The following is a 13,105-nucleotide window of genomic DNA, read 5'->3' as shown; positions in this document are numbered from 1 at the left end:
GGCGGAGCTTCAGCTCTGAACTATCAGGAAACATTTTAGAGCATCAGCTGATAAAAACACTGTGAGACAGGAAGGATTTGAAGTCTTCTGCGCTCTTTATTCTTGCTTGTGCAGAGTTTGTGGGCTGCAAAGCCACCGTCAACAACAACTGCTTCCTCTGCTGACAGGAAATGACATCATCCCACCTGAGGCTTTGATTACAGCAATAAAAGAACTAAACTGCTGAGTAGAGAAAAGATGGGTTTACTAAAACAGAGTATCAGATGTCAGGTCAGTTAATGTCTTCATTTAATCCAGTAACAAACCAAAGGTTCCAGATTTGAGCTTTTTGAAGTCCTGTTATTAAGTCTGTTCATCATTTTCATTTCATTTGATAACTTCTACCAATAACAACCAATTATTTTCAAGCTGAGAGATTTAGTGTGAAAACCAGAAGCAGGAAATGATGCTGTGCAGTATATTTGTGGAAAACAATGATGAGGCTAAAATCAAAATCACACACAGGTAAAAATAAACACAACATTTGTGTGTAAATATACGAGGTGGAACATTTATTTGATGCTTTAGCTGCTACTTGTGATACTAAATGTTTGCAGTTGTGCTTCATGGTTACTGAACGTAAAACAACACAAACACTGCTGATTGTTGGTTTGTGTGTTATTTGTGTTGTATTCAGGTGACTATAGAAAGACTAATAACACAAATATTATGGATGAACACATTTCCTGGGCTGTTTCAGGTTTTCCATACAAACACTTGATGTTTGGTAGTTGCAGGTTCAACATGGTGCATCGATATATCCAGCGTCCCTCTTCTGCACGTTTCCATCAGTCTCAGCCTTCCTCTCTATCTTTGTCCTGTAGACTCCTCAGCCTGAGCTGTCCCTGTCACCCACTCATTTCCATCCTTTCTATTCTGCTCACTTGTTCAAATCTTCTACTCGGCCACCTCCAGGTCGCCTCCTGTCTTTGTGTCATGTCTCCATCATCACAGCCTCACTAGGCTGTAAAGCTTCATATTGACTTTAGCTGCTGTCCTCCTGTCACAGATCACACCTGATACATGTGTGCACCCACTCCATCCTGCCTGTACTGTCACTTCACCTCTTTTGGACTTTGCTGCTTTGTATGGAGGACTTCATGTATTTAAACTGATCTACCATCACCACCTCGACTCCTTCATCTTCACTGTCGTATCTGCAGCTTCTTCACACACATGTATTCTGTCTTTCCTTCCTCTTCTCTTCAGAGCATACCTCCACCTCTCCAGGCTCTCCTCCACCCACCTGCTTCCTGCTCTCACTACAGATCACAATGTCCTCAGCAAACAGAGCTGCTGAGACTCCTGCCTGAGCTCATCTGCCAGCCTGTCCATCAGCACTGCTAACAAGAAGGGGCTTAGAGTGGATTTCTGATGTAATCCAGCCCCAGCAGGAACCCATCTTTCCCTGCTACTGCAAACCTTCCCACTGTCTCTCTGTCCTCATACATGTACTGCACCAACCATTGTTTGCATGCACACAGAAACAGTGCAGCTCCTCCTGACCTTCTCTGTACATCTGAAGTGCTTGTTCTTGTCATGAAGCCATCCTGCTGCTCACACGTCACTCTTCCACCTTCTCAACACACTCTTTACATGTCAGTACATTTACACCTCTATCTGTCATCACACTAACCTGCTGTAAATCCTTTCAGCTGGAGCTTCTTTGTAGACACTTCCCTACATTGCAGCCTGATTACAATGCAGACAGTCGGCTACAGTGTGGCTGGATTTCCTTTCTTAGCGTCCTTTGCTATAAAATACCAGGATGTTAGGCTGAGGCTGAGTCGCTCCATAATATGAGCCGCGGCCCGGAAAGTCCAAAGATGGAATATTGTTTGTTGTTCTGGAAATTTCCCATGAAATAACCCAGCACTTAAAATGACTGACGCTGTACTTAAATGTACTTACAGTGTAATTATTTTATTCTTTCTGTACAAACCTACTTGTTACACAAACTTACAGGTAACTACAGGCTACTTGTGCCTTATTTGCAGGTCGTGTTATAAAGTGTTACTGAAACAGCTGCTGACCAAAGTGATGCACATTTAAATGAGTCAAAGTCCTGAAATAATTCAACAGATTAAAACCAAAACATAAAATGAGAAACCATGAGTGAAACAAACAGTATGGTGGTGCTGATCATTGTTGCCTCACAGCAACAAGTTCCTGAGGTCATTTCCACCACCTGAGTGGGGCCTTTCCCCCGACACTCCTCTCTGTGTGCTGTGAGTGTCTCTCTGTGTTAGCTGGGATAAGGAGAAGAGGAAGAGGATGGAGGGTGTTGAAGGTCTCTAATGTTGCGTTTTGTTCCACAGTTTAGGAGCAGCTGCAAAGCCCTGATCTCCTCTGTGTTTGAACCTGATCTGGAGACAGTGAGAACCAATAACTGAGGGCAAAATAAGGACACTCAAACTAAAAGCATCTACAGGGACGACTTTATGTTAAAAACACCAAACCATGAAGCACTGGTGCAGCTGACTCACACAGACTCTCCTCCACACTGTCCTCAGTTATAAAGTGCTTTACAAACCCAAACATTATGACTAACAGCTGGATTTTCCTGTTTCAGTGCAGCCAACTAACAATGAGCCAACAAGGCCTCACGTAACATCAGTCAGTGAGAGTTTCACTGTTTCAGCAGCTCTGTTCACTCACACTTATTAATATTAATGCTCATTACAAATGTTACAGCAGCTGATCCACAAATCTTTGTCTGTGTTAATAAAGTTGGATCAGTTCAAATAGTTTGTTGCTCTGCACTTGAAAGCAGCAGTTTTTCTAATGCACCACCTTCATGTTTCCTTCATATTTGAATCCCCCTGTAGATACTGACAGGTAACCATGTCACACAGAGCTCAAGCCTTTGAATCCAGCTGTGATTGTTGATTTTCTATTGAATGGACTTTTTCAAATCCAGCTGTAGGCCTGTGTTTGTGAGCTCATTAACAGCTGTTTATTTAGAGATACGTGGTCCTCACAGGACAGCCACTACAAACATATGATTTTATAGAATATGATGCATTACTGCAGATTCAACACAATAGAAAGGATTTGAAATGAGCTCAGCCTTAAACATGTGCAGCAGTAATATTGATCCATAGACACTGATGGGAACATTTTTCTGCACAATAAGTACTTTGACTTTTCAGACTTTATGTCCAATTTGCCAGTACTGCAGTTTTGTGTGTAGTGAGGTGTTTTCATGGTGTTTTATTGGTGCTTTTACTAAAGGAAGGCTTCTATCAAATTCTTCCAAATGTTGTCAAACTGAGCTGTGTGATGAAGTGAGTGTGACAGAAACACTCAGACTGTGTTTCTCTGCTTCATCAAGTCAAATCTGGTCCTCAGAGACTGAATAAAGTCCTGTCCCACTAACAGCAGCTCCAACAGTCTGTTCACTGCTTTCTTCCTGTCAGTCTTCATCTTTCTGCTGCGTCTCCTCTTCACACTGACCACTTTCTATCTAACAGTGAGCTCCCAGTGAAGCAGCAGCATTCAGCCTGTTAGAGTCAACACAAATGTCTCCATCCAAGCTCATGTTGTGCTTTGTTGTCCTCTCAGTCCCCCAGGTGGAGGTGGATTCAGGGGTGGAGTCTGTCCAGCTGCCCCTCAACACCACATTTCACCTGCCTGAAGACGCTAAAGTCGAGTGGATGGACATCATTAACAGGAAGGTCCACGTGTATGAGAACGGCTCTGACCAGCCTAAAGAACAGCACCAGGTTTACAGAGACCGAACGAAGATGAATGAAGACCTGCTGAAAACTGGAGACCTCAGTCTGACCCTGAAATACCCCACAGATGATGACAACAGGACCTACACCTGCACCGTCTACAGCAGGGAGGGAAACATCCTGCTGAAGAGAAAGGTGGAGCTGAAAGCCAGAGGTCAGTGCTATAGATACAGGTCAAAGGTCAGAGGTCATGTAGGAGTTTATTCTCTAAAAGCTTTTAGTTTGAATCTATTTTCATTTCATTCAAATAAAATAAATTCTTTGATGTTTTGATCTAAAAGCCAAAAATGTCAGGCGCAGCAACTGTGTGTTTAAATGAACAGACTAAGAAGACCATTAAAAATGATCCTAACTTCAAAATAAAAGCCTCTGGAATGATTTGAGTTTGGATCAAATCAATAGTTTTGTTAGTTTAGTCCAAATCAATGTAAATGTATAAATATCAATAGTTTTAAAGCTGCTGAGATCATTCAAACACTTTGATCCAGTCATTTGGATGTTGTCACATGTCAGGGTGGAGCAGCCATAAATATGAGGCTTTTATTGTGAAAATGCTGAGTGTGATGATCCAGAGGAGCCCATGGGGTGTTTGTGGCTGGATGCAAAGGTTTGTAGCTCTCCTTGTAAAGAGAAACAGCTTGAAGCTACAGAGGAGCGTCTGCAGAAGAAGACAGGGGAAAGAGGAAGAAGCTGAGGCCGCTGGAGAAAAGACAGGAAAAGAAAATCAGCTTTATTTGTTGGAGGCCGTTTGTTCATCACACTGAAATATTCCCACTTTAGAGACATGAAACAAAGTGAAGTGTGGATTGATGTTTGTCTCAATGATTTGGGCCCTGGAATCATTTCTTCATCTCCCACTTTAAGACATATTAATGTCAGCCTCACATGTCCCACAGTGGACAGATTTCTATTTCTAGATGATATTTGGAGGATTTTCATGTGTTTCTCTGCTGTCACAGCTCTTTGTGATATTTGAGCGCAGCTGTAATGTTTGTGTGGTTAAAGCCACCAGACTCCACTGACAAAAACTCTCATTTTAGCCGGAGAACACGGGGCTGCTGTGGGACTTTGTGTTTGCAAAGATTTCTATTGGAGGCATTTTTGCCTTTATTATATAGGTGCAGAGAGTAGACAGGAAAGTGGGGAGAGAGTGAGGGACACACAGGCACCTGTAGTAAGCCCCGCCTTCAGTCCACCTGCTCAGCCAGGTGAGCTATAGCGCTGCTTTAACATGTTAGTGTGATTGAGAGTGAATGAAAGTGAGTGATGGAGGCAGCAGGAAACTAACAGGCTGTTTGTTCTGAGAGGTCACATGACTGTTTTTCTCAGCAGAGTCTGATGGATTTGATGAGACCATGAGAGCGGCTTCAGTTCCTCATCAGAAAGAGTCTGACAGAAGCTCCTCCCTCTATACCCCAGTAGACTTCTATTAGACTGCTCCAGATTCCTGAGAGTTCACACAGAAAACTTTACAAACAGCCAAAGAAAAACTATTGAAAAGGCTTCAAGATGACAAAGAGCTCTTTCACAGCACATATGAGCCATTAAGAAGTGCACATTTGTGTTTTCCATAGTCCATCATCCAATAATATCACAGGACAAACTGTGAGGTAAAAAGCCTTCAGCTCTTTGTGAATGAAGCAAAAAGACTTTGGTCCTGAGAGATGGTTCAAAACACAATTCAGACCTACCAAAGTATTATTGGTGCCAAACACATGAAGCCTTCAACTTTGTATTTGTCCAGTCAGTGTGGCAATAGAAGTCACTGTGAGGATTTTCAATGTGCTATCAAAGAGCATCCAAACAATCAGCTGAGAATGAAGAGAATTAGTGTGGATGGACAGAAAATCCATATCCAGTGTGATTTAGGAGCCGTTCATATATAATGAGTGAAATGAAAGAAGAGCACAGACAGTAAGAACATGAGTGAGCAGACATTTTGGAGCTGCTGATCCACACAGGGCTGGATGGAAGGAGTGGGAGTCCATGATGGCTCAAAGTCTCTGATCCTAACTGTTCCTGAGCCTCTCCCCCTGCCTCCTCTTTGGATCTTCTCCTCCTCTTCTTCCTTATCTGCCTCCTCCACCACTGCTCTCTCCTCCCTCATCTCCTCCTCAGCTGAACTGAAGTCAGGGCTGTAACATGAGGAAACGTGCAGAAATGACTGAGTCAGCATGTTGTTGAAGTGAGTTGAGTGATTGTGAGCAGATTAGATGTGCGAGCCTCCCCTGTAGAGAAAAGCAAATCTTCTCCAGAGTTTCCCACCTCATGTTTTCCTGTGTCACAGCTGATTGTCAAATCCTGGCTGTCACTAAATGAGTGGTCCAAAGGTGGAAGGAGGAGCACAGTTAGATTGTTCACCTCCTAACCTGTGAAATCAATCAGCTGAATGAAAAACACTGTGATCCTATGAGCTGCTATCAGGGCTGCTCCATTCTCAGAATTCTCATCTGGATGATTGAAGCAGATTATTGATGAAGTCAGCAAACAGCTTTCAAAATGGCTCTTTTTCCAGGGGAACTCCCTGAAATGTAAATCTCATGGAAATGAAGAAGAAGTCCAAAGGCGTGGTTAGGCCCAGACTTGTGGCTGTTTTCAATGTAAAGCCCATGTTGCAGGCAGCTGCTGCTCCTTACTGGCCCACAGTCTCCACTGATGGATGTGTCAGCTCACTTGTACTGTAGCCACGGGGAGAGCGATGGAGAGATGAAGCTGACAACCAGAGGTGTAGTGCTATTTGTTGAAGTAGCCCAGCGCACCGTGTGCCATGTAAGCACAAGTTTCCAGAGATGATTGGACTCTGAAATGATCCATGTTGGACTGAATGTAAGAACAGATCATAAAGTCCTCTGTGTGCCCGTCTGTCTGAGCATCTTCATCAGTGTGCAGCTGATCTACAGCTAATGTGCTGATTGATGAGCAGCCTGTTCATGGTGATGATGAGAAACAGATTTGATTCAAAGCACAAATGAGTGAAAAAGGAGCAGCAGCCATGATAGAGCGAGTCATCTGCTGACAGAAATAGTGGAGTGAAGGATTTGTGCAGCGTTTCTCTGTGAAAACAGCTGATTCAGATCAATGAGAGGAGGATGAAGGAGAAGCAGCATGTTTCTGATAGAAGGATCACTGCTGTGCTACAAACTGCTGGGACTGTGTGTGAATGTGTGTGTGTGTGACGGCTCAGCTGGAGGCAGGATTGGTCCAGAGGAGAGCTGCTTTATTCCAGACTAACTCTTCTAGAAAGCTGAAATCTGTGTGGAACAGCTGACCTGTACCATGTGGAAAAGAACAGCAACATGATTCAGCGTCAGATCCCGACACATCCACGGATTCATCCCGTTACAGGAACTGTGCCACACGTGGCCTCTGTTTGTTCTGCATGTGATGCTGCAGGGATTTCTTCAAGTCACTATAATATAGTGTCAGATGGACACATGAAGCTAACACGGCACATCTTTGTGAGTCTGCAGCATGTTGACACACATGTCAGTGTTGTACAGATCTGAGAGCAGCACAAACAAACTCCATCAAAGTGATTTGTGCTGTTGCAGAGCTGTGTGACTGCATTTGTCTTCATTATGGACACATTTCTACAAATGGGACTAAACATGTGACCCTCTGCACATCCATGGGCTCAGGCTCAACAGTGCACCCATTGGCTGGATGCAGCTTGTATTGTGGCTCCTCCCCCTTGACCTCCGTGTCAGCTTCAGGTCAGTTTAGCTGTGTTTCCTCCAAATCCCAGAATTCCTGAGGAGCAGGAATATGTGGGGCTGGGCTCTAAACACTCAGGGTGAGGACTGAGTGAAGAGCTACAGGACAGAGCCAAAGTTTCAGCACTGCGCTCACAGCTGTGAGACGTCCAATCAGCAACTGGTCCTGATAACATCTCCCCTCTCATTCCACATACATGAAGACTGCTAGAAGCAGTTATATGTAGGCCAACAACACGCTGTTTGAAACCAATGAATTTACTGTACTGAGGAACTCTGTGGCAAATGAGTCAGTAAGATCATCAACATGGATCTTAAAATCAGCAGCTCAGATCATGTGATCACACATAAGAACCATGGAGCAGGAAACATCTGAGAGTTCAGCTCCAACTCTGATAGAGTCTTAGGAGGGCGGAGATACCTGCACAGATAGGAGCTGTTTCACACTTTAACAAGCAGCACCTCCAAACTACACCCTTCATCCACCTTAATAGGGGAGCATTTGAAGCCAAAGCTCCACCCACCCAGCCACTTTCTCTGGGCTGACTGAAACAATCATATGTGGGGTCAGAGTTCACAGACTAGACAGTCCTCTCCAGATTTCATCATGTTTCTGTTCAAAACATCAAATCAAGCTGAGGGGAAGTTGTAAAATCCTTCAGAATAAAAGCCTGACTATTCAGAGCTCCAACACTAAGAAGAGCAAAGTGAACCAAGGTGGATGGAGGCAGCAGAGAAACTGTAGGGTGGAGCTGAATGCTTCATCAATGGGATGATGCAGCAGATTTTCTCCACCTTGCACAAACTGTCCTGTTAGTTATTATGACTGGAATATCCAAAATGTCTCCAGAGGCTCCGAGTCCAGCTGAACATGTATTAGTGTTTAGAGTGGAACTGAGATGATAGGGACTAGGACCTGGGGGACGTCAGTCAGTGACGGAGCGGTCAGCAGGTGTGGGCAGGTGTGGACAGGTACTTGATGGAGTGTTTCCTGCACGCTGGACTCCATATGATATGTTAGCAGAGAGGATCTGGCTCCTGATTGGTTGAAGTGGAGCCCATCTGCTGCAGAAAGATGCCTCCTGTCCCAGAAAACATTGAAGTTGTCTCTAAAGCCCAGGCTGTGGGAGTCACACACAGAGGAGAGCCAGGTGTGGAAGCCGAGCAGCCGCCCAAACGCCCCACGGCCACAGGTGGGAGTGGGGCCGCAGATACAAACACTACGGTGGGCTTGTTTCACAGCCTCACAAAGACACACAAAGTCCAGTTTGAGGAAGTGGGAGCGCTGTTTGGAATCCGGTTTGTGCCCATGTGGATAAGGATGGTGTCGGCCTCCGGACGGGATCGTATTCTGCCAGGAAACTTGTCTAAAATGTTCCAGAGCGTCGGGCCGGGAAAAGACAGAGCGTACGCCTCCTTTATTGTGAAATTCCTCACCATGGTAACTGAACACATCAGCTGGTCTGCAGCAGGTTATGTTCAGAGTTTGAGGCTCAAATTGGCTCAAAGTGTCCCATTTTCACTGATTGTTTTCCCGACGACATGCTTCAAGTGTGATATGGATCCTCTGCTGAAGGAATCTGCTTTCTATCCACAACCTGTTGATCCGTATCTGACTAACAGCAGCGCAGGAAGCCCTGCAGTTATAGAGAAACTGTCTGAGTCGCATTGTTGCTGCAATTTACCTGCAACTGCTGATGAAGAAAAAGTCTCAATGTGTTTGTGTTTGGTCCTAATCTGCTGCCAAGTCTGTTTGACACTGCTGGATTTGCAGCTGATAGATGACAGATTAGAAACTGATCAGTCTATTGATCACACAATATTCCATCAATAGAATTGATTTGACTTTGATTTGTGTAACAAAGTGATTTCCACGTCTCCTTCATGATGTGAGTGTCAGAGCTGAATGCACTTGTAGAGTATCATGTTTTTATGGCTCACATTTAAAGTGTTCCAGCTCTAATGTACAGCTGTCATATTAGAAATAGAAGCAGCTCTGATTTTAGTGCTCAAATAAATCTATGAAGTGATGAATTCACACATGAACAGTTTTCTGCAGCGTTCCTCTCGGCCTTATTTGCAGCTCCACTCTTGTTTTTGCTCTAATAATTATTTCTCTCCATGAGCTGTTTCTCTGCCTGAAGGAGGCGCCACTCCATCGCTTCATTTAGTGCAGAACAAGAGTCACATGATGCTGCTCTGTCAACACCAATCACACTTTGTACAGCTCATGTTGTGTTTGTTGTCCTCTCAGTCTGTCAGGTGGAGGTGGAGGAGGGGGCGGAGTCTGTCCAGCTGCCCTTCAAAACCACACAAAACCTGCCTGGAGATGGTAGAGTGGAGTGGGGACGTGAAGAACCTGAACCATCAGTTTTGGTCCACGTGTATGAAAACGGCTCTGACCAGCCTGAAGAACAGCACCAGGATTACAGAGACCGAACGAAGATGAATGAAGACCTGCTGAAAACTGGAGACCTCAGTCTGACCCTGAAACACCCCACAGAGAGAGACAGTGGAGAATATGAATGTGGTGTCCAGAGCAAGGACATTTGGATCAGATTGAAAACTGTGCTGCTGAAAGTCAAAGGTTAGTATCTTTATTTGTTTGTTTGATTCTCAATCTCTGTCTGACTGTCTTGTGTCTCCTCTGCAGGGAGAGTTCAGGTCCAGGATCAAACAGGGGACATCAGGAACAGAAGCAGCTCCATTGATCCGACTCCTCTGATGGCTGATCAATCAGTTTGATCTGTGTGTTCTTTGATTATTGATCAGTGATGTCAGAGTGGAGTCAGTGTGATGTTGTTGTTGTGTGTTTGAGACTTTTAGTGTCCATGAAGGTCTCTGCTGCCGTAGATCCTCTGAACTGTGACAGAGGTCTCACTCTGGAGGAAACTCTCAGCACTTTCCAGCAGCTCCTCCATCATGGAGGACGTTCCCTCACTGTAACAGGTGGAGGAGAGAGGAGAGGAAGCACAGGTGGATCCTCTGAGGAAGAGGAGCGTTCCTACAAACCACATGATCACATGACCAGAGGGGCGTGGCCTTCAGTGGTAGTAATAAAGGAACAGTCCACATGTTCCACTTTGAAGGCTCATCTCCAACAAAGCAGACCTGTGATCACTTTAACTCAGTATGATGGATTGTTTGGATTTGTCTTTGTTTCTCTGGCTTTTCTTGTGTGTCTGTGTGTCTTTGTATGTTGGATAGAGTCATGTGACCTGCCCAGGGACTACACATGGAAATGAGCAGTTTAGCTCAAATCTGGCAGGTTTCCATCTTCTGTTTTTATCCTGATGTCCATGAACATGAACACTGTCCCTGTCAAATAAATCCAGATACAAAGATCAGATCTACTGAGCATCATCAGCGTGTCAGCCGCTAACTGCATCTTCAAATAAATAAATGTGTCTGATCAGCGGTGATAAGAGGAGAGACGCTGAGCGAGTGAAACTTTAAAAACTGACTGAAAAAATCTATGTGAGTGAAGTTGGCCCCCCCACCTTCTTCAAATCCAACAAAAGTGGTATCAAACGTTTGTGCTACGTTTGTGTTGCTTTGTGCTGCAAAAATTTTCGTTTGTGCTGCTATCATTTTAAAGATATTAATAAAAATTTCTAGAGGTCATCAGAGGTCAACCAGCCCCCCCACATTAATTAAATCAAACAAAATGGGTGTCAATCAACTGCCCTACGTTTGTGCTGGTTTGTCCTGCTAAAATTGTTGTTTGTGCTGCTTCTGTTTTAAAGATATTAACAAAAATGTAAAGGTCAAAAGGTCAACCAGCCCCCCCACATTACCCAAATCAAACAAAATTGATGTCAAACGTTTGTGCTACTATCATTTAAAAGATATTACTAAAAATTTCTAGAGGTCATCAAAGGTCAACCAGCCCCCCCCACATTAATGGAATCAAACAAAATTGATGTCGAACATTTGTGCGGGTTTGTGCTGCAAAAATTTTTGTTTGTGCTGCTATCATTTTAAAAATATTAATAAAATAACGTCTTCATGCGTGCTTAATCATCCAGGTAATAATCCAGGTAATCCCAAAAGGTTGATTCTGTTCATCTGGACATTTTCAGTTGGAGAAATGTTTCGTCACTCATCCAAGTGACTTCTTAAGTCTCAGCTGACTGCAGGTTTTCCCAACCTTATAAACACATGTGAGTGAAGTTGCCCCCCCCCCACCTTCTTCAAATCGAACAAAATTGATGTCAAACATTTGTCCCCTATTTTTATAAACAGTACATGTACAGTGAGAGAGAGATGTTACATCTGTCTTCACTTGCATCCCAGTCATAGAAGCGTTGGAGGTAGTTCATAAGAGATTACAGGATCACCCCAACCTTAGCAACAGGACCACTCTCAGCACTGATCAGTTGTGTTTGCTTTTGGAACTGTGTCTTAATTCCACCTATTTTGCATAAGGGTCAGTACTACAGGCAGAAACCTAGGTGTGCCATGGGTTCCTCCAGGCCCTGGTCAGAGTCACCAAACCAGTTTGTAAGCAGGTACAGGTGTGGCCAGAAGGGTCCTCAGAGGCACTGCAAGACTGCTTTTCCACCACAGGCTGCCACACACGACAACACCACAGACTTTCAGGAATATACAGAAACTGTCATTGCCTACATCCCAAAATGCATCGATGATGTCATAGAGACCAGGACTGTCACTGTCCGGGCCAATCAGAAACCATGGCTCACAGGTCAGGTTTAAATGCTCCTAAGGTTGAAAAATGCAAGCCTTCAGAGCAGGGAATTAGGTGAGCCTAAGAACAGCAAGGGCAAACCTGTCACGTGGCATCAGCTACAGCAAAGCTTCAGCGACAGCAGAGATACTTGGGCTGTGTCCCAATTCAGGGTATGCACGCTTGAAGTACGCATTTCAAGTGCGAATACGTCACCGCCACGCGACGACGGCTGTCCCAATTCAAAGTGTACTTCAAATGCATACTCCAGATGCGCCGTTGATTTCCCCAAATATCAAGCGTGGTCCGGTGCACGCTTCGTGGCCCCATATATCCCATAATCCATAGCGCGGCGGTGGGTGTGGGTAATTTTGCCGCAAAATACGGCAGAAGGGAGCGGCCGAAGAGTGAACTGTCAAAAGTGAGTACTGAATATTATGTCACTTATTTATGTGCGAATGTTTAATAACGAAGAACATTAAAACATTACTGTTGGCCACATGTCGGCAAAGTTATGTGACATTAGTGATGTTTGTGTGTGTATATATATATATATATATATATATATATAGTTAGAGAGAGAGAGTTGAGAGCTCTGCCCACCTGGGGTAAGTCTTCTGACTTATCCCACTTTATTGAACGGTAGCCGCTAAAAGACTAGTTACTGTCGCTGCCCTTTTTTTTCTTCTTTTTTTTTAATAGCGCGCTGGAGCGGAGAACAGGGACAGGAAGGCGAGGACGCCGTCGGGTTTCCCCGTTCTGCACCGCTTGCCTGGATTGTAAATGTTTAGTGACTTTTATACTGTGGCGGACGCCACTGGATTTTTAATGTTGTGTTTTATTGATTTCTATTGTGTTGTTCCCTGGCCAGGGTTGTTTTAATTCATTTTACATTTTTAACTGTTTAAATATAATAGATTATGTTTTAG

The 13,105-nt window shown here is 44.2% G+C and overlaps 1 protein-coding gene across 1 annotated transcript in view; it reads left to right on the top strand.

The window, feature by feature from the left end:
* Window positions 1-12,205, top strand: part of LOC112845609 (uncharacterized) — a 29,336-nt gene extending 17,131 nt beyond the window's left edge. The window contains exons 5-8 of the mRNA XM_025905029.1: window positions 3,604-3,930; window positions 9,744-10,076; window positions 10,143-10,177; window positions 11,918-12,205. Of these exons, the coding sequence (XP_025760814.1) occupies window positions 3,604-3,930; window positions 9,744-10,076; window positions 10,143-10,177; window positions 11,918-12,205 (983 nt within the window). The remainder of the gene's footprint in view (window positions 1-3,603; window positions 3,931-9,743; window positions 10,077-10,142; window positions 10,178-11,917) is intronic.
* The last annotated feature ends 900 nt before the right edge of the window (window positions 12,206-13,105 follow it).

This window comes from Oreochromis niloticus, unplaced genomic scaffold, assembly GCF_001858045.2.
Source record: "Oreochromis niloticus isolate F11D_XX unplaced genomic scaffold, O_niloticus_UMD_NMBU tig00008098_pilon, whole genome shotgun sequence".
Classification (NCBI taxonomy): Eukaryota; Metazoa; Chordata; class Actinopteri; order Cichliformes; family Cichlidae; genus Oreochromis; species Oreochromis niloticus.
The sequence above is the reverse complement of the archived record's forward strand: the minus strand, read 5'-3'. Positions and strand labels throughout refer to the sequence as shown.